At 37.4% G+C, this 22,585-nt stretch overlaps 1 protein-coding gene across 1 annotated transcript in view; it reads left to right on the top strand.

The window, feature by feature from the left end:
* Positions 1 to 20,970, top strand: part of TMEM144 (transmembrane protein 144) — a 35,486-nt gene extending 14,516 nt beyond the window's left edge. Inside the window, exons 5-11 of the mRNA XM_052654824.1 lie at positions 816 to 897; positions 3,136 to 3,218; positions 5,228 to 5,346; positions 8,179 to 8,298; positions 10,428 to 10,525; positions 15,169 to 15,222; positions 20,887 to 20,970. Coding sequence (XP_052510784.1) covers positions 816 to 897; positions 3,136 to 3,218; positions 5,228 to 5,346; positions 8,179 to 8,298; positions 10,428 to 10,525; positions 15,169 to 15,222; positions 20,887 to 20,970 — 640 coding nt within the window. The remainder of the gene's footprint in view (positions 1 to 815; positions 898 to 3,135; positions 3,219 to 5,227; positions 5,347 to 8,178; positions 8,299 to 10,427; positions 10,526 to 15,168; positions 15,223 to 20,886) is intronic.
* The last annotated feature ends 1,615 nt before the right edge of the window (positions 20,971 to 22,585 follow it).

Here is a 22,585-nt window from a genome sequence, read left to right as displayed (position 1 = left end):
GGAGAGAGAGGTTCAAGGGCAAAAAAGATCATTAGGTTTACATGTGTTTTTATCTCTTAAAATATAGTCTGGAGGTCTTTCCATGTCAGAACATAGAGGGTAGCCTCGTTCCTTTTGTATGGCTGTGTTGTCTTCCATCACACGACCATGCAGATCAGCTCACCTGAGTGTGGCTGTGCCTGTGTTACAGGGCCTGGAGCAGCATTGGTAAGGGCAGGAGTGGACGCACCTGTGCCCTTGGTTCCTGGCCCCAGAGTCTCCTCCCTGGGGGTCGCACAGTCTGCACTCATGTCAGTGGTGCTTTTCTCCTCCAGGTTGTTCAAGCATGTTAAGCTTTGGGGGTTTTGTCAATAGAATAGGTGAGACATATATTTCAATGTAGTTTTCATTTGTATTTTTCTTGCCATGCAATTCCAGCACTAAGCAGGAATAAAAAGAAGGATGGGGTCATTGACTGAAACAAGGAAACTGGGAGAAAGAGCTGATTTGGGAGGGAAGCTTATGAGTTTAGCTTTTTTTTTTTCCTTGGTGTTCCAACAGAATTTTATTTACAAATACAGATAGTGAGAAGACTTCCCTAGTGGTCTAGTGGTTAAGAATCCACCTTTCTTTTTTTTTTTTTTTTTACTTTAAAATAAGATTGAGGAGAGACATCAGAGAATGTCAGTGCTGGAGAAATGGCAGGATCCCTGCAAAGGAAGTTTGGAAGTAATATCATTAGGTCTTCATTTTAGCTCTGTTTTCCCTTAAAATGCAGGCATCTTAATGTGAACCAGGGTTATGATAAATGTCACTAAAATTTATTTTCTTTACAGTGCTTTCATATTTTTGTTCATCAAAAGTGAAATACCAAATAACACATATTCCGTGGACACCACACCACTGATATCAGAGCATGTGAGTACAGAATGAGAACCACCTTGATCTGAAACATGAGATTAGGATAAAAGGAAACTGCATGGATTTGAACTCAGATGAGAGGATGGTGGGGTATGTTGTTAAATCAAGGCTATCTGAAATATCTTGGCATATTTATCATGGGTAGGCTTACGTAGCAGTCAATCCATATTTCCACAGTAAAATTTCTCAACGAACACAGAGGTCTAGTTGTTTTTATTAATGGTAGATCCCTAGTAGGAGATGTTCATACAAGCCCATATTTTGTAATAACTTAAGGATGTCGTGGTACAGGAATTCTGAATACTACAGAGAAGTATGAAACGTACATAGAAGAGAGGAGGGAGGAGGTTTTAATAACTCCAGGAAGGGCAGCAGGTAACTGATCAGAGGAAGTTAATGAAAAGGTAAATCAGGTCATATGCATGTAGGAATTAGACTTGGTTTTCTTCTCATTTTTCTGCCATATCTCTTCCACTCAAAGGAGAAGACAGGAACTATGTAAGGAGTCTGTGTTTTGACCTTAAAGAAGCTAAATGAGTCTGAACATAACAAACCTAAATTAAGCAGGGACAGTCTTTCCAAGACAGCCCACACAGCACCAGTCCCAGTGGCTCCACCTTACAGAAGCGATTTCAGGGCAAACCCCCACGGTCATGAGCACAGACTCCTGTCCTCCTGTGTCACGTATCTTGTCCACCTGCCAGGGCCCAGTGCTAGCAAGCTGGCCTCAATCCCATATCCCACCCCCACATTCAGGCAATGCCCCCCTGGAAGGCACAGCCTCTACTCCTTACTTCAAAATTAATCTTTCTTCCCCCTCTTATCTTTCCCATATCAAAACTCTTCTCAACTAAGGTGACAGAAACCTTAGTTAAATTGACACTAAGTATGTTAGTCACTCAGTCGTGTCTGACTCTTTGGGACCACATGGACTGTAGCCCCCACCAGGCTCTTCTGTCCATGGGATTCTCCAGGCAAGGATACTGGAGTGGGTTGCCATTTCCTTCTCCAGGGGATCTTCCCAACCCAGGGATTGAACCTGGGTCTTCTGCATTACAGGCAGATTCTTTACCATCTGAGTCACCAGGGGAGTTAAGTTAAATAATAAGTAGCTTAGGTGTAAGAGCAAAGAGATGTATTCATCCACGGGCATCTCTAATCAGGGAGCTCTTTAGACAGGATGGAGAAGAGAGATGGGGAGAAGGTGTCTGGTGTCCTTGTGTACTTTAGTGTTCCAGATACCTCCTAACCAGCCTCCCTTCAAACCGTGGAGGAGCGGAGGAAATAAATGCAACTTGGGGGAAGCTACATAGGAGTCTAATTGCCTTAGACTTTTCCATCAAGCTGGCAGTAGGTAAGCCAACCAAGATTAAAGGTGCATAAAGTGTTGATTATGATGCAGCCATACATCCAGAGGTCTTCATGGGGGAAGAAAGCATCGTTGTCAGAAGAAAGCTTGACCTAGCACATAACAAAGAATTCAATTCTAATTTCTCGTTTCTTTTTATTAGGAGTATAGCAGCAAGGAAACCTCAGCTAAGAGACAAAGATGATTGCTTTAATAGAAATATTATGAACTTGGGCAAATTTTTCCTAAGTTAGAATATGAGCTAATCTTGAAACAAGGCTGGAAATGTTTAAGCAACCAATTTAGATTTTAAAAATCTGGATAAAAATATGCCTGTCGATCTTAAGTACTCCATAGTAGAAGAGTCTTAAGTTCTAATTTCTTGACAGATTATTCAGTTCAGTTCAGTTCAGTTCAGTTCAGTCGCTCAGTCGTGTCCGACTCTTTGCGACCCCAGGAATCGCAGCACGCCAGGCCTTCCTGTCCATCACCATCTCCCGGAGTTTATCCAAACTCATGTCCATCGAGTCGGTAATGCCTTCCAGCCATCTCATCCTCTGACAGATTAATATTAAAGTTTGCAAATAAAATGTAAGCACTAATAACCTCGTTAGTTTTGATAGGTGTGTCAAAGTAGCCATTTATTAAACTGTGAAAAACATTTTAAAAGAGACCAGACCATTCTGAGTAAAAGAGAAACAGAATCAGAAACATGTGATCTAGTGATGCCCACAGAATCAGAATACAGGGTGACATGGTTTTATTTTATTTTAAAGTGTATTTAAGACAGAAGAGAAAAACACTGAAAATCCTGTCACCAGTGTGGCTATTAATTGAATGCTGTTTTTCTTTTTTTCTTTTTCTGTTTTTCCCAATGTTTTCACTAGGTGATTAACAAAACTCAAGATCCTGATCCTGATCCTGACTGTTCCTGGGTGGATAAACTTTCTACCACACAAAGCCGCTTAGTGTAAGAAGAGGTTCTGTTATTCTGTGTCATATATGGTTACAGCAAGGATAAGCAGAGTGGAGTTGTATCCATTTGAGCTCAAGATAAAAATGGTCACACAAGCTTTGACTTCTTAACTTCATGGTAGAGAGACTTTCTGGTCCCTTGTGGAATTTTACAGCACAGAGGGCCTTGATCTCAGTGCTTCAAGGAATTCCCAAACCCCTGCAGTGTTTCTAGTCAATAAGTTACTCACAGAAGCAATCTCATTTTGCAGGACTTTCATGCCTAAAGTAAAAGGAAAGATTTTTAAAAAAGCAAAGTAAAGGAAAAGTACAGGCCACAGAGTGTGACAACTAATAGGCTCCCAGCAATCACGGTCGAATTAGGCAATCCACAGCTCTAGCCAAGGTGACCACTGTGCCCTAGGAATCCCTCCACTTATGTATTTATTGTCAAATACGGTAGAATATTTTGTGTCCATGTAGGTCCTAGTCCCCACCCCTGCACTGTCTCTGTAAAGACTGAGAGACAGACTCAACAATAGTTCCTATATTTAGGGGTTCGGGGGGCTAGCAAAGAAATATGAGAATGATACGTTTTATGTATGAACCTTTATATGTTTATATAAGAAATATGAATACATAATAGTATGTAGCTTGCATTTTTCAATTGAGGGCTATTTTAGACTTTATGTGGTGATACTTTAAGAACAGAAAGCATGTCCTCTGTTAGTATAGACACTGTCTTCACAGTGGAAAGAAGCAGTGCTGGGCACATAACAGATGCTCAAAAAATATTTGAATCAATTAAATGAAGGAAAGAATGAACTAACCTATAGGCTTTGGAAGCAAAAAATATGTTATTTTTGCTTTGAAATAAAATCGATCTCTCCAACAAAACACTTTTTACGAAGCATCACCTTCATTAAGGGAATATTTGTTCACTCTTTCAGTTGTCCATTGGACAGCCTAGCCCATTAGTCTGGTCTGTGTTTGGGACCCTCCAGGATTCATGGTCTTTACCACGATGTAGAGGTTTCCATCATGAACAGAGCTCATTGGTCTTTTGAGTACCTACAGTCTTATATTCCTCAAAGCACCACAAAAATAGACTTTAAGAACTTATTTTTAAGCTTAGAAAGGAATGGTTTTTGCCTAAAACTCTTTCCTGTTTCATGCCATTCTCCTTTATTTTAAGCTAAAGGGACTGTTCTAAAATATTACCTCCCACCACAGTCAATGAAGACTGTTGCTTCAGCAGATATAGCCCAAATATGAAGGCCCAACATGACTCTACTGCTTAAGGCAAAACATTTTCTTTTTATAAAAGTAATGTTTTATCTGAAATATTCAAATTATTTTATTAAGGAATTTCCTGGCAGTCCATTGGTTAAGACTTGGCTCTTTTGCGGCTGTGGACCCAAGTTCCATCCCTGGTCTGGGGAACTAAGATTCTACAAGTCACCCAGGATGGTCCAACTTTTTGGGACCCCATGGACTGTAACCCTCCAGGCTCCTCTGTCCATGGGATTTCCCTGGCAAGAATACTGGAGTGGGTTGCCATTTCCTACTACCGGGATCTTCCTGACTCAGGGATCACATAGGGGATCTTCTTGACTCAGGGATCGAACCCAAGTCTCCTGCACTGCAGGCAGATTCTTTACCACCAAGCCATCAGTGAAGTCCTAATTTAGAGAGCCATGTTTTTTCATGTCACTTGTAGACTGTGATAGCAATATTCTCAGCTATGTAACGACAATTTATAATAATAATCCTCTACAGTGTCTGTAAATCATGTCCTTCCACCATTAGATAGTGAAGGGCTGAAGCTGTGTCCCAGCAAGGTACCTGGATGCTGCAGGGCATTCCTGGGACGTTTGCTCATCACCCCGATTGAGATAGATGGGTAATTGCTACATGATGCCATGTGATTTGCATTTTGAAGCATGCTTTAGATATGATTCCATTTATGTTTGGCAGAAATATTGCTTTGGGCCAAGATGAATAGAAATGTATTTGTTTTTTAAGGGGCTGCAGTCTCGCAGTGATATCTGGAATTCTCTATGGATCTACATTTGTGCCCATCATTTACATCAAGGACCACAGCAAAAGAAATGATAGTATATATGCAGGGGCAAGCCAGAATGGTGAGAGGAAAAGTCATTTTACTTCATAAGTAAACTCAATACCTGTGTTTCTACTTAAGACTATAAAAAGAAACGGACTGTAGTAGATATTGGTACATAGATTGGTTGATGGAAATACAATGAAAAATCAAGTTAAGAAGGAAAAAAGGGAAATTTTGTCTGAGCCAAACTGAGCATTATCACCCGGGAGACCCACTCTCTGAAGCTCTGAGAACAATTCCACCTGTTAAAAGTTGAAGGCACTTTTGAGACAAAGGATGTACATCAAAATGACATACTGACATTTCACATAAAGTTCACCAAGGACCCATAGTCTAGGGAAGCATAGTACAAAGTGAACAGCGAGTCACCATGACCCCCTGCAGAGCTGGGAAAGAATGTTATTCTTTTAAGAAGTTATTAATACATCACTAGCATGAGAAGAAAGAAAGAAATTGATCTTTATGGTCAAGCAAGCGCCCTCATCTTTGAGAAGCTCTGATTAAAGTCAAAGGCAGGTGCACACTTTGTGTTAGAGAGGGAGAAAGCCCAGACAGACACAGACAGAGTTTTATGCTTAAGCTTTCTCATCCCATCTTAAAGTATAAATTTCCTTTCATCAGATTTGATCTTACTTTGTCATTGTAAGTGGTGAATTAGAAGGGCCCTGGAAACTAAAAGAAATAAAGGACTATTTCAATATTTTCATATGATCTTCCACATATGAATGGAATCGATTTTAGTCAAGATTCATTTCAGCTACTTGGATCTTAATATATGGTTTCTGGCTTTGCTGCAAGATTTGGAGGTTATTTTCCAGTTTGATGATCTCTGGGAAATTGTGTGTTCGTCTCCTCTTTAAAAAAGAAACTGAAGTGAGGCATACAGTGCTTTCAAATCAAGTAAAGGTCAAAATATGCTTAGGATATTATTTTTCAAGCACAAAGTAGTACATTGAAAGACCCAACGTAATGCTTGCAAATTGTCTCAGGTTCTAGTGGTAGAATTCATCTCTCAGATGTCACCTCCACACTGCATGCAGCAGCCTTCTACAGGCTCAGAAGGAGATGAGAGGATCTAGTTCAGGCTCCTGTGATTATATTGAAATGTGGCTCACATCTATGATGGTAAAAGAAGAGATCATGGCTAAGTCAGTTCTACCTCAGTGGTATGGAAAATGAATGTCATCTGTGTTCAGATAAGGGAGAAGTTTGGAGGGCAAGTCATGATGGGTAGATGGATGGAAAAACTGGGATCTGAACTCTAATTGAACAGATTGACTTCGAATAGATACCATGGTTATTTTTTTCCCCCTTATATGTTCAGCCCCACAAACAGTTCCCATAGTTTTATTACCTTCTGTGTTTTTTAAGATTTTATGCAAATTTTTTTTGTATTTTTATTCTTTTTGTTTTAAAGGTTAAAAACTAATAAACATAGAATCACTTAGGAAAAATTAAGAGGGAAGGGAAGATGAATGACAAAGTAAAATGTAACCATGAACGAGTCTTAAAAACTGCACCACACTTGTACACTTGCTAGTAATGAGTCATAAATTTGGCTCTAAGATTCTTAAAGCCACAAAGGAAATCAGATCAGTCCCAGAATTCAGCAAACACAAGATAAAAACAACTGATTGTTCAGAAGCACAGTTGTTCTTGGTCCTGGAGCATAATGAACAATGTCCTTAACAATCTCTTCACATAAATAGTACAATCAGGTCTAAGGGATCTTTTTATGGCAACTCAAATGTAGTTTGATAGAAACACACTTTCTTTTGATTCATTCAAAACTAATTCAAGGGGGCATAGTTTTTATTTCATTTATTTAATAATCACATAAGTAGTATATGCTGTGTCTTGGGCACTCTTCTAATTACAATAATAACTTGATTGACCCTCATAGCAGCTTTACAGTTTGGGTACCATTATTAACCTGGTTTTACAATAAGATGAGACAGAGAGATATAAGTTAATTTACTCAAGTCTCCAAGTTAGCAAATAGTGGATTCAGGAGTCTCACCAGGTCGTCTGTGTTTCTGATCACTAGATTAAGCTGCCTTTTGTGATGGTCTTGGGACAGACGTGTTGTGATATGACTCAGAAGCAGGATGTAAGACTTGAGAAGAATAGGCAAGCCCTTTGACTTTCAAGCTCTCCTCTCTAAGCATGGCTGCCCATCCTCTAGATTTCATTGAGAGAAACACTGGGCCCAAAGTGACCTTCCCGGCCAAGAACCTGCTACACCCATCTCAATGGAAAATGACCATCTGCTTTAGTCAGTGGAGTTCGGTTTCTCAGAATTCAGGCCACCATCTGTGTAATAACTTCCCCATGTAATTAGTTTTATAATAAATAATTAAATCCTCTGGAATAACTTCCTGAATATCCTTCTGTATAGCTGCAACCTGGACACTGGTTTCCAGATTGATCAATACAACCTATAAAATCAGCTCTGCCAAAATTTTTTACATACTACCCCCTAAATACCATCTACTTGGAGATTTGCTAGTTTCTATAGCCATCAGTAATATTAAGTCTGAATACCTGTTCTTAAAAAATGAGATATGAATGTTATTTTCACATAATGTTTGTCATTTCTTATTTCACTTTCCAAGATAATACAAAAGCCAGCCTTTTAGATTTGATTGTAGTACTAACTTCTTTATATTTTAAATATGTTAATTAAAATTCTATATAAATAGCATGCAGAAAAATAGTATGATAAAATATAATGAATGCTTCCTTTACAGTTAAGGTTAATTTTGGTGAGCTTGTTTTATTCTTGGAACTCTAAATATATTTGAAATGACTAAAATGATATGCTTGAGATTTTTATAATCTGTACTTCCAGATTTAGACTACATTTTTGCACACTTCAGTGGCATCTTCCTCACAAGTACAGTCTACTTTCTGGCCTACTGTGTAGCCATGAAAAATAATCCTAAACTACATCCTGAAGCAGTCTTGCCAGGTAAGAATCTTTACTACAGAAAATCTTCCTACACTTTGAAAGCATCATTCCCTGTTAATTTAGCTTGAATATTCGTCTTCTGGAAATGAAGCCATTCTGTGTGTTGTGTGTGTGTGTGTGTGTGTGTGTGTCTATGTCTGTGTATGTGTGTTCCTTCCCTCAATTGCTCTGGTTCAGTTCACCACCAAATATGGAGGATTTAAAAACTATGAAACTGGATTTGAAATGCCAGGTCATTAATACTAAACCTGGAACTGGACCAGTGAGTCTGAGATTGTTTCCTCTGCTGAAATACCTTGTGTGATGGGCATGAGACTTTAGTATTTCTTCTTCCCTAAGGATGCACATTAAAAGTCAGCAGGCTGGGGCTCTTTTATTCTTAAAGGTGTCCACAAATACAAATCTGCAGTCACTTGGGAAAGTAGGCATTTTCTCCAAAAATTTAGGAGAAATTATTTTAGAGTTTTAAAAAGGTATGTCAAATGAACATGCTATTGGATTTAATCAGTTAGGCATTATTGGTTTTATATATATATATATACACACACACATATATATGATGAAGAATTATAATTTCTCAATTATTTTGTTGTTTACTGTAATTCAATTTGGAATATAGATCCACAAGTTAAATTTTTTAAAGAACAAAATAAAGCATATGCAGAGATTCACTTTGAGTGCCTGATTCAGTTAAGCCAAAGTATACCACTACACCATTGTACCATTTTATAGTACAGAATGTTTACTATAATTCAGACATTATAGTAATGGTATAATGTGTGCTAATAGATGTAAAAATGGTAGAATTCTTACTGAATGTCCTGAAAATTTTAGCTAGTATCTTTATTCAAGTTCCAGATTTTTTTCCCCCTTAGCTAGCATCATTCTGAATTTCACATATTTTTATATTGTCACTAGGGAAAACAAGTATTTTTTTCTCAAAAAAGTTAGGAGAAATTATTTCAGAGTGTAAAAAAAGTTATGTCAAATATACATGCTTTTGAATTTAATCTATTAGGCATTGATGGTAATGTGTGTATATATATATATATATATAGAACATGGATCTTCTGCATTTCAGGCAGATTCTTTACCATCTAAGCCACCAGGGAAGCCCGTATATGCTCATATATGTATGTATATACACACACACATATATATGCACATATATAATGAGAAATTATATATAATAAGAATTATAAATAATATATAAATTATAAAAAGAAAGTTATATATAATTGTATATATATATATCAAACCCACGTCTCTCGCATTGCAGGCAGATTCTTTACCATCTGAGCCACCAGAGAAGCCCATATGAGACCATACATATATATATATATATATATATATATATACACTCACACATATACAATGAGAATTATAAATATGTAATTATTTAAAAGTTATATATAATTCAATTTAAATATGTATTATATATTAAAAGATTAAAATTAATATATTTTAAGTTAATTATAAAAATACATTGTATATAATAAGAAATTATAATTTCTCACTTAAGAATTTACTATAATTCAATATGGAATGTAGGTCCACAAGTAAAAATTTTTTAAAGAACCAAACAAAGCATGTATCAGAGATTCACTTTTGAGGGCTTGATTCATTTAAGCCAGAGTACCACTACTTCTCTACACAGTTTTAGAAGAATGGTAGGATATTTACTGAATGTCTAGCTAAAGTATCCTGAACATTTTAAGCTGGTATTTTTATTCAGATTCCAAGTCCCCCACCCCTTATTTAAGCATCATTCTGAATTTCACATATTTTTACGTACATGGCTTAGAGTAAATGGTGTTTTCAGAAAAGGTTCAGACCCAGTACCTTCCCCGGGTCCCGCTCCATTACCCAGTCTTTACTGCACCTATTACTTTGGGTACTTGATTTAATGTCAGTAAGGTAAAAGGTGACCCTTACACCTAGTGCAGTCACAAAAAGAGAAATGATTTGTTTTCCAAAATAGTCATAAACATGACTCAAAAACCCACGTTGGCTGTCAGTGTTGATAGGAGTGTGTGATATTTTCACTTGAGTAGTCCCATTCCACCTGGGGTGTGGACCTTTCTGGAGAGGTATGTGGTTGGCGAACGTGTGCTGTCTGTGTGTTTCAGGGTTCCTGTCCGGAGTCCTCTGGGCGATCGCCACCTGCTGTTGGTTCATAGCGAACCACTCTCTCAGTGCTGTGGTCAGTTTTCCAATCATCACTGCCGTAAGTAGCTGTATTGCATTTCCAAATTTTTGTTTTCCAAATGTAAATCACACTTTTCTGAAGCTTTCTTAGTGAATCACTGAAGTCTGTCATGGAGTTTGATTTTTCAGGAGTACAGTCAGTATAACAGATTCATGTGGATAAACTGACACCTTTAATCTCATGTCCTTGATTGCTAAGGGAATGTTGCTAACTTCATTTTAACAAGTTTGTTCATCTTCGATACCTTTGCAGTTTTTGTTTGGTCATTTTGCCTAATTTCTTTTGGGGTACATTGTAATTTGCTATTAATAGCAATGTGTGTGCTCAGTTACTCAGTTATGTCCAACTCTGTGACCCCATCGACTGGAGCCCACCAGGCTCCTCTGTCCATGGGATTTTCCCAGCAAGAACACTGGAGTGGTTTGCATTTCCTCCTCCAAGGGATCTTCTTGACCCAGGGACCAAACCCACATCTCCTGTGTCTCATGCATTGGCAGGCAGATTCTTTACCACTGAGTCACCTGGGAATCTGATTAATAACTATATGTATCTCTATGTAATAGTTTATAGATACAAAAATGCTTTTGTGTATATTGTCACACTTGAATCTCATGGCATCCTTGTGAGACAGAGAGTACTTTAGCCCCTCTTCATAGTGTATGTCAGTGTTTTAAAGAAGGTTTTCAGAAAGTGCTGAAGCAAAGTATTGTTTCTTGATGATGCCATTTATCATGCATTCATAATGTAATTTGCTTCATCTGATATTTTTGAGTGCCAGACATGTAGCACATAGTCAGGTTACAGAAAAACAAAAATGTTTCTTTTGATATAGATAGGACTAGTATTAATAGGATTGTCCCCGATTTGAAGATGAGAAAATTGAGACAGTAGCTAAGAGCACCATGTGAAGGGACATAGCCACGGGACACCTCAAGACTTCTTAGTATAGAGTTTACTGTATGCAGAACAGCTTTCTGCCTTCAGGATAAAATCCAGTTTAGAATGTTTCAGGTTCCTTGTGGTGCCAGGACTGACATGCCTACACACGAATTGATCGCTCTTATTTCTACTCTTGGTATCTTAGACTGTTCAGTTGTTTACCTGCCTCCCCTGCTTCCTAAATCATAATCATAAATAAAATTTGCCTGAAACATTTTAGCCGCACACCTGCGCAAGCATACAAAACTGAATTTTTAAAATACATTGTCTAGTCTAAAATACAACTACATAAAAGTTTGAAACATCCTTCATTGTTAATAGGAATCTGGGTTTCAAATAGCATATTTTTGACAGTTCTACTGTGTTCATAAAATAGTTAGCTTTAGTGTACAATTAAATTCACATAATAAAGGTTTGGGGTTTTTTAACCTAAAGGTCTCACATTTTGACATTCTTAATCTGTACTGAGAGAAAATGTTATCAAAACTGAGCAAATTATAAGGAATAGTTTAAGTCCTCATCATTGGAGTGGTAAAAACCCAAATTTTTCCCCCAAAAGTGTTTGTTTTTCATTTTTTCAAAGATATGTAGTGCTAGAATTGACCGATATAACAGGAAAAATAGTAATGGGCAATGGGATATAAAACTTATCAGTGAAATACTTAAAAACAAATGAAATTAAACAAATTTAAGCAAAGTATACAATATGATACACACCTCGACTAGGGATGCAAATGCCGCGTGACGGTTATATCCCCCACTATGTAAGGAAGAATGGCACACATTGAAATAGGTAAGTCATTAATCACATCGGACAGACTTAAACTTGGTCATATGACGGTGATCTTGTCATTCAGTCAAGCTATATTCTTGAACAAATGTGGATTCTTCAAAATGAGTTTGAGGCAACTCTGTAAAACACACAGATACAATTAAGTCACACAGGCAAAGAGAAATACAAACACAAATAGAAAATCAAAGTTTGAGGAAAATGAGATAGTAAGCAAATAGCACAGAGGCTAAACAGTCATGTGATTAAGCTTTTTTTTTTTTTTAAACATTGTTTTGCTTTGTGCTTATAGAAGCGGGTGAGACAGTGAGACAGTTAATTCTTTTTGACTGGTAACATTATTTCCTCAGAAAAGACAAATTATTTTCTAACACTACTTTTTTTTTTTTTGGTTCTTTAAAAAATACTGAATTCTTGATAGAATTTATCCTGTGGGTCCTTATACAGGAGATTTGGAAGAATAATAAATAATATTCTTCACAAAAATTTTATAGTAGATAGATATGATTTTCTTACTGTTCTTTCTTGTATTAAATTACAGTGAAGACTTAGGGCAAGACATGACAGCCAAATGGAGTGGAAATATATTGCTGAGGCAGGTGGGTGTGGGTGGAGGGCCGGTGGCATCTGGAGACTGACTGTCAGAAGGATGACTCCTGACCACTGTGATGGAAGCAGGCATCTCACGCCCCTGGTGTGGCTTCCTCTGGTGCCTGAGGATTGTCTCCTGGGAGGGACAGGTATCTCTGGGAGGTGAGGGCCTAGGTCTTTACTGCTACTGGGCTCTTGCTCGGTTTCATTGTCATTATTCAGTTCAAAGATGGCCTTATCCACATGCAGAAAAAGTTCAGCCATAACCTCCAGGATCTTACTTTCCTCTTTATTTTCCACATAGAGCTAGATTTGCTTTAAGCTTAACTTTTTGAGGGAAAATTTCGACAATGCCCACCACCCAGCTTTAGGAAGTATGGATCTGGGTAATCCTGTTTCATCAAGAGTACATTTTTCACATCCCAGCAGCATACTTTTCCTCCCAAGGACCTGCATTTCCATTGTTAGAATCCATCGGTGACTAAACCGGGCGTTCCTTGAAAGCATTATCTATACAGTTCCTTGGCAAATATTCAATTAAAAAGCAAAAAGGAGAAGAAAGAAGAAAAGCCCATGTAGCAGGACAAAGGGCTCTGTTTCCAGTCTTCCTCAAGGAGCTTAACAGCCAAATCAGCTTCTCCAGAAGGGTCAGCCTCTCCAGATGGCTCCAGCTCACCTTCTTTTCAAAGGTCAATTTACAAATGCGTAATTTGTGTTAATTTACAGCAGAAAAATACATGATCCCAATGCCAAAACAGTTGTCTCTTTTGTTTAAGATGCCCTCCCTCCTCGCAAAGATTCAGGTGTGACTTAGGGACCAACAGCAGCCTTACTCGGATCTCCTATGCCTGAGCTGAGCCAGGCACATTGACTTCTGCCTGGATTACTTCTAGCAAAGCACTACATTGCTCCTTGCAATAACCCTTAGGCCACGTCCAAACTCATATTTTAAAAAATCATCAGCCAAAAACCTACAGAGGTCAACGGTGCCTCTTGGTATAGTCTTCCTTCGCCCACGTACTCTGAAAGGGAAATGAGTTTCCAGATTGAAGAGGATAAAGTGTGATTGGCATGATAACATTAATATTTTGTGCCCTGTGCAATTGTTCCCTCCCATCCTGCCCAAAGTCAGTGTGGAATTGCTAAAGGGCCCAGGTGTTTCTTGTTTGGTTTGGATTTTCGAGGCTTAAGACCATAGATCAGGGTGGAAGACTGTTCCTTTGACCTATTTCTCTAGCTGTTTGGATCTTGACTCTTTGGGAACCTGATAAACAGAATGTAATGTATTCCCATTGCTTGGCTTACCCGTCAGGAGTGCAGTACAGCTCTGCTGATCCAGTCATGTACAACTGGGAAACAGGGGGAACAGGCTGGGATTGTTCATTTGGAACTCTTCCAGAGTTTGTGCAGGACTTGAAAAGGAATCATCAGAATGCTGATGCAATACTTCTTTTCCACAAAGACGGCAATTGATCTAAGTTCCAATGTTTTCCTTTCTCAGCAAAATAATAATATGCTTTAAGAGCTTAAAATTTTCAAATTGCAAACCTTTTTTCCATCTCGTTTCTTCTCTTTTGTCCTATATTATTTCATTCCTATCTTTGTCTCCTGCTCACTAACCCACTGTTTATTTTTCCATCATGATTTTTCCATCTTGCCATAGTACTATCTTTAGCATTCATTAGAGTGAGATGTGAGATATAGCTGATTACTGTCCAGTAATATCAGTTGAAGTGTTAATTGCTGAGTCGTGTCCTACTCTTTTGCAAACCCATGGACTGTACCTGCCCAGGTTCCTGTGTCCATGGAATTCTCCAGGCAGTAATACTGGAGTGGATTGCTATTTCCTTCTCCAGTTAAGGAAAACTTTAAAGTACGTGCTATATTTAAGGTCCAAAATAACATATTAGAATTTCTTCAGCTTTGAAATTATCCCATGCTGAAGGAAGTTATGTTTATTCATACACTTTTTTCCTATTAAGCCCATTTCTAGTATCTTGAGGAACTAGTGAAAAAGATTATCTATTTGCTTATGAAAATATTTTGTTATAAATCACATTGAAGAAAAACATTCTATGGCACACAATATTCTATCATCATCAAAAAAATAAAAATGAAAACCATAAAGAAAAAAAGGAAAAAGGTCTTCATTTTTCTCCTAATGCTGCTTAGTTTAACTTAATGTTAAGTTTGAATTGAAATTATGAATAGTTTTTCCTAACAATGTTATTATATTGATTTACAATCAAAGTTTATTTGATAAAAGTGTCCAACTTACTGTATTTGTGTAGAGTACAGTCACAGAAAAATAGCCAATTTAATTATTTTTTTTTAATTTAAGGGTCCAGGATTTATAGCTACAATGTGGGGTGTCTTCATGTTTAAGGAAATACAGGTATGTACACAAAATGTGTAGATCCAGTCAAGAAACTGTGTGTTTCTTCAGTATTAAACTGTGTGTTTAATACTGTTTATTTAATACTGTGTGTTATTTCTGAAAACTGCAACACCAAAGCCAAGAGCAGAAAACATGTGAATGAATTTGACAGGTCAGATATTCAAATTGTTACCGTCTCTAATTAGAAAAGAAAATATTAACCATATGATAATTATTATGGATATGTTTTTCTTCACCCCAACCTTAGAGGAAAAATGCTTTAGTTGACTTTATTTTCCCTTAAGAAATTTTGGTTAAATCATCCAATAAAATAAGATAGATATAAATTTTATCTAGTGAAAAATGTTAGATAAACAAGATGAAAATTTTTACCCCCCCAAATTAAAACATCCTTGAAGCAAATGGAATTTGAGAATAGATTTTTTGTTGTTGTTGAATCTCATACCTTTCAAAGTCCTCCACATCCAACCAGCATCTTTATAGGAGAACACCGTCTCAAGTGTAAATGATGGTGACTTAAAATGCTTTTACCAAGTAGTTCTAGGATGTGTGTGTTTGTGTTTTCATTAAAAATTGTTTTTAAGATTTTTCCCCTTTACCTTTATTTGTGGCAAAAGCCTTCAGTTGAGGCTATGTGAATGATATTTCATAGTAGTTTTTACTGAAAACAATATAAATTAGAGACACTGTCAAGGCATTATGGATATAATATTTTTTGCCTTAACAAGAAGCAAATAATTCCTATCTCTAAGAAGATCTGATGTTGCTAATCTCTGGGAGCCATAAAGTGAACACGTCCCTGGAAAATTCTTAAAATGATTATCCAATTTTAGATTTAAAAAGTCATTTCATTCATTTCAAATGAAATGTGTTGACTTAGAAAGTCATAAGATGTTAATACAAGTAAGATTTTCAGGTTAAAGAAGTAATAAATTTGTTTAGAAGATATTTGGATCACAATCTTGATTGCTGTGTTTTTAAATTTACAAGACAACTTAAAACATTTATAGATGTTATTCTTTTGAATATGTTTTTTACTTATTTTAGTTAGGATTGCTTTCTACACACAAAAAAATAATTTTATGCCAAAGCACACTCTAAATCTCCTCACAAATATTTCATCTGCTTCATGAAGGATAATGATTCCTATTTAAGAACTGGGTATTATTCAGCATAACATGCTGAAACCTTAGAAAATCACCAGCCTATTTACAACTGTAGGTATAAATAAACATAAACTAAGAATAGATTTATTATGAAGCATGTAAAAATTATTTTACAGTATAACAATACTGAATTAAAAATCTTCTTCCCTAGATAGAGGAACTTACTTGAGCAAGAGAATATCTAACCATTGGGCCTACTGTTAATTCTTGAGAGTCTTTTAAAGAGACACGTAAAAGACAAAATGACTTTTTAAGATACCTGGAAAAAAAGCTGGACCAGTTAGAGGAGGGGCTTTTCAGATGGTAAAGTGTCTGTCTACAATGCAGGAGACCCCGGTTCGATCCCTGGGTTGGGAAGATCCCCTGGAGAAGGAAATGGCAATCCAGTCCAGTACTATTGCCTGGAAAATCCCATGGACAGAGGAGCCTGGTAGGCTACAGTCCATGGGGTCGCAAAGAGTCGGACACAACTAAGTGACTTCACTTCACTTCAAGTAGGGTTTAATTCAGGAATGCAATGATGGATCATGTTATGTATAATGTAATTTATTGTACTGTTTTTAGATAGAAAAGAAACCGTATAATAGTATATATTCAAAAAGTATTTACTAAAATTAAAAACCAGTTTTTAATTGAGAGAACAACCTTTAACAATAGGAGGAATAGGAAATAAGAGGAAGCTTAGTTGATATAAGATGTCTCTCAAAAACTATGTAAATACATAACTAAAGTGAAACATAAGCATTCTCTGTCAATTATATCTCAATAGAACTGAAAGAATATGAGTTCTCTATAAGTCAAAGATCTTTCCATCATTGCTGTTACTCAGTATTTTCTGGAGATCATAGCCAGTGGGCTAAAATAAAATTAAGACATAAGAGAAAACTAAGAAAAAATATTGTTTGCATATAATATTCTCTTCTTTAAAAGAATCGGCTGCAAATCTGGAGAACCAATAAGATCACTTTGTAAGGCACTGACATATAAATATTAAATTAGTAACTTTCCAATATGCCATCAAGAACCAATTAAAAAGAAAAAAAATAAATGCTATTAATGCCAACAAAAATGATAAAAATGTAAGAAAATAGCAAGAAATGTGCTGGATTTATGAAATAATTTCCTACACTGCAGAAGCTTACTACAGAACATCAAAGATTGTCATAACAAATGAGCAATCACCATATCCCTGATAGAACAGCTCCCTGTTGTTACTGGGCAGCATCTGCATTCACCATCAGTGTAATTCCAATAAAATCCCAGGGTGTTCCATCTATAGATGTGCAGGTGAGTGCCTGAGTTTGGCCAAGTATATATCCAAATAGAGAGAGGGAAGGCAAGCTGAAAGCACAGCAAATTTTGTTGACCTTTTGCGCTTCCCTGATAGCTCAGTCATAAAGAATCTGCCTGCCAAGCAGGAGACATGGGTTCAGTCCCTGGGTTGGGAAGATCCCTGGAGAGGGAAGTGGCAACCCACTCCAGTATTCTTGCCTGGGAAATCCCATGGACAGAGGAGCCTAGAGGGCTACAGCTGAAAGCTCAATGAGTTTTGTTGACCTTTTATCTCTAGTTCAAACACCTTACAAATCTGTCTCCAAGCAGAACTGAAGGAGTGTCCGCAGTACTTATCATTCAAAGCAGATGCCTAACTGCCTCTTGACAGATGACCTAAGGGACAGTTTTAAATGCTTTATATGCCAATGAGTTTAAGAGTTTAACTAGACACTGAAACCAAAATCCTATTTGAATTTTTAAAATTATTTTTCTTAAAAACAAAACCCTAGAGGGGAAAAAAAGCAATTTTTTAAAAAGTTTTTATTAAGGTATAGTTAATTTACAATGTTCTATTAGTTTTTGCTGTGCAACAAATTAAATCAGCTATGCATCTACATGTATCGACCCTGTTTTAGATTCTTTTCCCATATAGGTCATTGCGTACTGAGCGGAGTTCCCCGTGCTATACAGTAGGTCCTTATTAGCAAAACATTTTATGTTTGTGACTTGTAGGTCCTGTCAGCTATGTCTTAAAGCAGTCCTTGAAGACACATATTTAAAAGTCCACAACCTACAACAGTGAGGACTTAATCGGAGATCCGAGCACTGTGTGGAAGAGTTTAAAGATTTTATTTCATTTCAATGCCATTAGTGTTCTGGTTGGATGCTTTTCCCTTGTGACATTCTTTTATATCTAATATCTGTTCCTCTTTGGAAAGTTTGTTTTAGAATCTCATATTTAGCTATTTTAAGCTAGACCGCCAGTATATTTTTAGCAACACACTTCAGTCAGAATGTCCACAGTAATCCCAAAGCAGGGAATTGTTACCACAATATACAAGTCAATATCGACTCCCAGATAAAAAATGAGATGATTTGTTATCTTAGTACCTGTCTCAGAAATCCACGTTAAACACTTTTTGCTTTGGGGAGAATGTTAGCATGCTCTTTCTAAGAGTTAGCATTCACCTTTGACAAAGTAAAACTACTGCTTTTGCCCAAATATAATTGGTCTTTTTCTCTAGGAGACTAGGAAGTTTGCTCAGATTCTTAACCTTAAAAGGGAAAAAATTTTAGTCTCTGAGAACATTGTTCTTGTGTCTCCAAAGACAATAAAACAGAGAGCTTACAACATATTCACATAATTTGGTTGTAAAGTGCTGATAATTGAGACCCCGTATATTGTTTTTCCTTATGTCAATGATCTCATCAGTTGTTTAATTCACACAGCACATTTGGAAATTGAGTGTATTGACTCTTGGAACAAATATTTATTGAGTGCCTACTCTGCACCAGTTCTGGTATCTAGGCAAAGGCTGCAGCCATTAAGAAAAAGTTGTCAGGAAACCTTAAAGCCTTCAGGAGTGTGCGTGTGTGTTTATGTGTCTGTGTGTGTTGTATGTGGGTGTGAGTAAATTAGCTGCCCTGTGCTTGGCAAGGTTTTATGCTGTCTTTCACTTGTAGAACTTATACCAGAGTGACTTTCATAGCGTTTGTGCTGGCAGTGAATCAGACAATTCAGCCAGCCAAATCCAACTTTAAAAGACCCCTCTGGTCATCAGATAGATGCAGAATCACCTACTCTAACCCAGTTCTTTATTCAGATGAAAAATGGGGATATACATTTTTGACATTTTGGTTATATATTAATTGCCATTAGTTTTACTGAAAGCTGATAATAGTATCATATGATTTGACTACCAGGAGATCTCAGTGTAATTGAGATCCTGTTCCACTTGCCTCAGAGTATTGGGTCTACATTTAAACAGTCATATAGACTGTTTAGCCTGGCAATCATTCAGAGGAGAACTAGTCAGCTAGGACTATGTGGGAGCTTGAAATTGTTCCCTATGAAAGATGGTCAGGGGAGCTAAAATATTGACCAAGGGAAAAGATGCTTCAGGGATACAGCACACTTATTTTCCAGTGTCTGGGGGTTTATCTTGTGGGAGAGAGATTAGAATCTATCTATCTGTACTCTTAGAGATGGAACTTGTGAGAAATACAGTATTTCTATTGAACACAGAGTGGTATATGAAGATTGGCTGGCATCCTCCGTGGTTCCACCTTTAAGACCAGTGCATCCACATGTAGCTGAGGGAGTCATCTTTGTTTCTATTTCTCCCTTGCCCTTTAGCTTGATCTCTGTCTCTGCATCCACATGTAGCTGAGGGAGTCATCTTTGTTTCTATTTCTCCCTTGCCCTTTAGCTTGATCTCTGTCTCTGCATCTGCACTTCATCCTCTCTTCCCAGGAGGACTGCGGTCACCTCCTCATTGGTCCCCTCACATCCATTCTGGCCCCCTCCAATCTGTTTTTAATCTGCAGAAGTGTGGACTTTACAAAATGCAAGCCTGTCTTTTCAACATACTTGGCTCTGCCTGTTCCTCTCATGTCTTCCCATTGCTTGAAAAGTAAATCCAAAGTATAACATGGCCTCTAAGATACCGCCTGCTCAGGCACATGCATAGCCTCCAGCCTCATTGAGCTGCACTTAATTCACTGCTGCACCCTCTCAGACCTTTTAGTCCCTGGAAAGTACCATGTTTCTCTTACTACAGAGCTTTGCACACACATTCCTTCTACTCAAAATCTGTATCTGCTGCCCTCCTCTTCCCCCAATTCACTGATACTTAGGAGCTCAACTCAACTCTAGATCTGCCTCTTAAGATTTCTACGTGATGCGCTCGCAACAGCCACCGCTGTTTACATGGTACTCATTCCCATCTCCCGCATTACATAAGTCGCTGAATAGGGGCACGTTTTGCTTTCCATTTTAATCCCAGAACATGGGGATGGATAGTGGGAGTGCACATGTATTTATTGAATGGGTAATGGCAGAGGGCCTGAGAATCTGGAAGATTCATACAGAGGGATAATGGAAAAGCATACAGGAGGTAGACCAGATGGTTAGTAAGGTCCACAGAAATCTTGAGAGTTTGTGCTTTTCACATATTTGATTCAGGTCTTCTTAATGACAGTTGTTCTTTTTATTACTCAGGGTCGAAAAAACTACCTGCTGATGATGCTTGCATTTTGCATCATCTTGACTGGAGCCTTATGCACAGCTTTTTCTAAAATTTGACAACCACGAGGCCAGCAGATGGCAGCAGCACTTGAGAACACTTCTCTCCTGGACACAAGAGGTTGTGCTGAGAACAGAGTTTGTGTTCACACAGCAAGTGGATCTTCATCCGTCCTGGATTAGGGTAAATGATTTTCTTTCCCACAAATGTGACATTGAAGGAAAACCAGCTTTCAGTCAAGCGTAAACATGAGAAGTTCTTCTAATGAACTGTTTATGAAGGTAGGACTTGACCTCATTGTATCTGAAGATGCTGCTTTGACCACAATATGTGTTTACTGGTGCATAATTTAGCAAACAGTGCGGCATTCATATGTCAAGAATTTTGTATGTGTCCACATTTCCAAAATATGAGCCTCACTGATGAAGACAGGCATGAAAACGTGGGGGATGGAGCAGGAAGAAGACACATTATGATGGAATTAGGATCCAAAGATATCTGGAGCCTTTGTGAGAAAAAGTAAATGTCAGAGTTGACAAGTGAGTGTTAAAAAAGCCATTTCATTATTTTCAGCCCAGACTTACTTTTACTTCAAATTAACGTTGCCCGATTCTCCATCACCCACCCAGTTAGCTCAAAATGCCTTTGATATCTCCAGATAAAATCTATCCTTCGAGAACAAAAACTTCCCACTGTTGAGAATATGTGTGTAACACATATACATATGTTTACAAGTATACACCTGTAAATACACATGCATATATGAATGTTCTACTATAAATTGGGGGTAAAATCTAGAATTGCTGAAGCAAGATTCTAGCTTATTACACACCTATGAATACACACACATATATGTATGTACTCTAACTTGTGGAGAAATTCTAGAATTGCTAAAGCAGGGTTCTAGCTTTTCAGTGAGAATTTTAAGGAACCGATACACTCCATTAGATGTACAATTTAATTTTTTTCTGAAATATATTTTTTCTAAAACCCCTCTTGTAACCAGTGGTTTTCTTCAATTTTTAAATGGTGGTTTACGCTAGGTCAAAGAAAATCACAGAACATGGTAGTTGTCTTTAAGAAAACTGAAATGGAACTGCTATTACAATGTTTATTACAGTGGTTCCCAAACCCTTAAAATAATAGTATGAAAAAAACTGGAATAGTGCAGTGTAAGTTTCACCCGCTCCCACTTGATGATATCACATTACTTTGCTACTTGGAGGGGCAAGATGTGTGTGACTCTCTAGCTGATCTGTGTGGGTTTAAATCTCACCTCTGCTTCATCTTAATTGTGTGACTTGGGATCAATGTTCTGAGTCAGATTCCTCATCTGTAAACTGGGGCTATTGCTAGTATCTGTCTCACATGGTTATCAGGAAGTTCAAATTAGTGAAAATCTATATTTTCATGATTGTCTGGCACTTGGCAAACATGGTATAATTCTCAGCTATTATTACTACATCTTGTTTCAGGGAAAAAGCCTGTGTCTATAGATCAGAGAATACATTGTAAGAAATGCTTCCCTTACCACTCCCCCACAACCCAAACAACTACTTATACCTGTCTATGAGTACAATTTAAAAATGACACTGCTTAATTGTTGAATTGCAAGTATAAGTAAATATTTGATTAACAGTTTCCAAAATCTCATTTAATTTTAACCTGAAAGTC

This window comes from Budorcas taxicolor, chromosome 17 (genome assembly GCF_023091745.1).
Source record: "Budorcas taxicolor isolate Tak-1 chromosome 17, Takin1.1, whole genome shotgun sequence".
Classification (NCBI taxonomy): domain Eukaryota; kingdom Metazoa; phylum Chordata; class Mammalia; order Artiodactyla; family Bovidae; genus Budorcas; species Budorcas taxicolor.
Note: the sequence above shows the minus strand (reverse complement) of the source record. Positions and strands in the feature narration are given on the sequence as shown.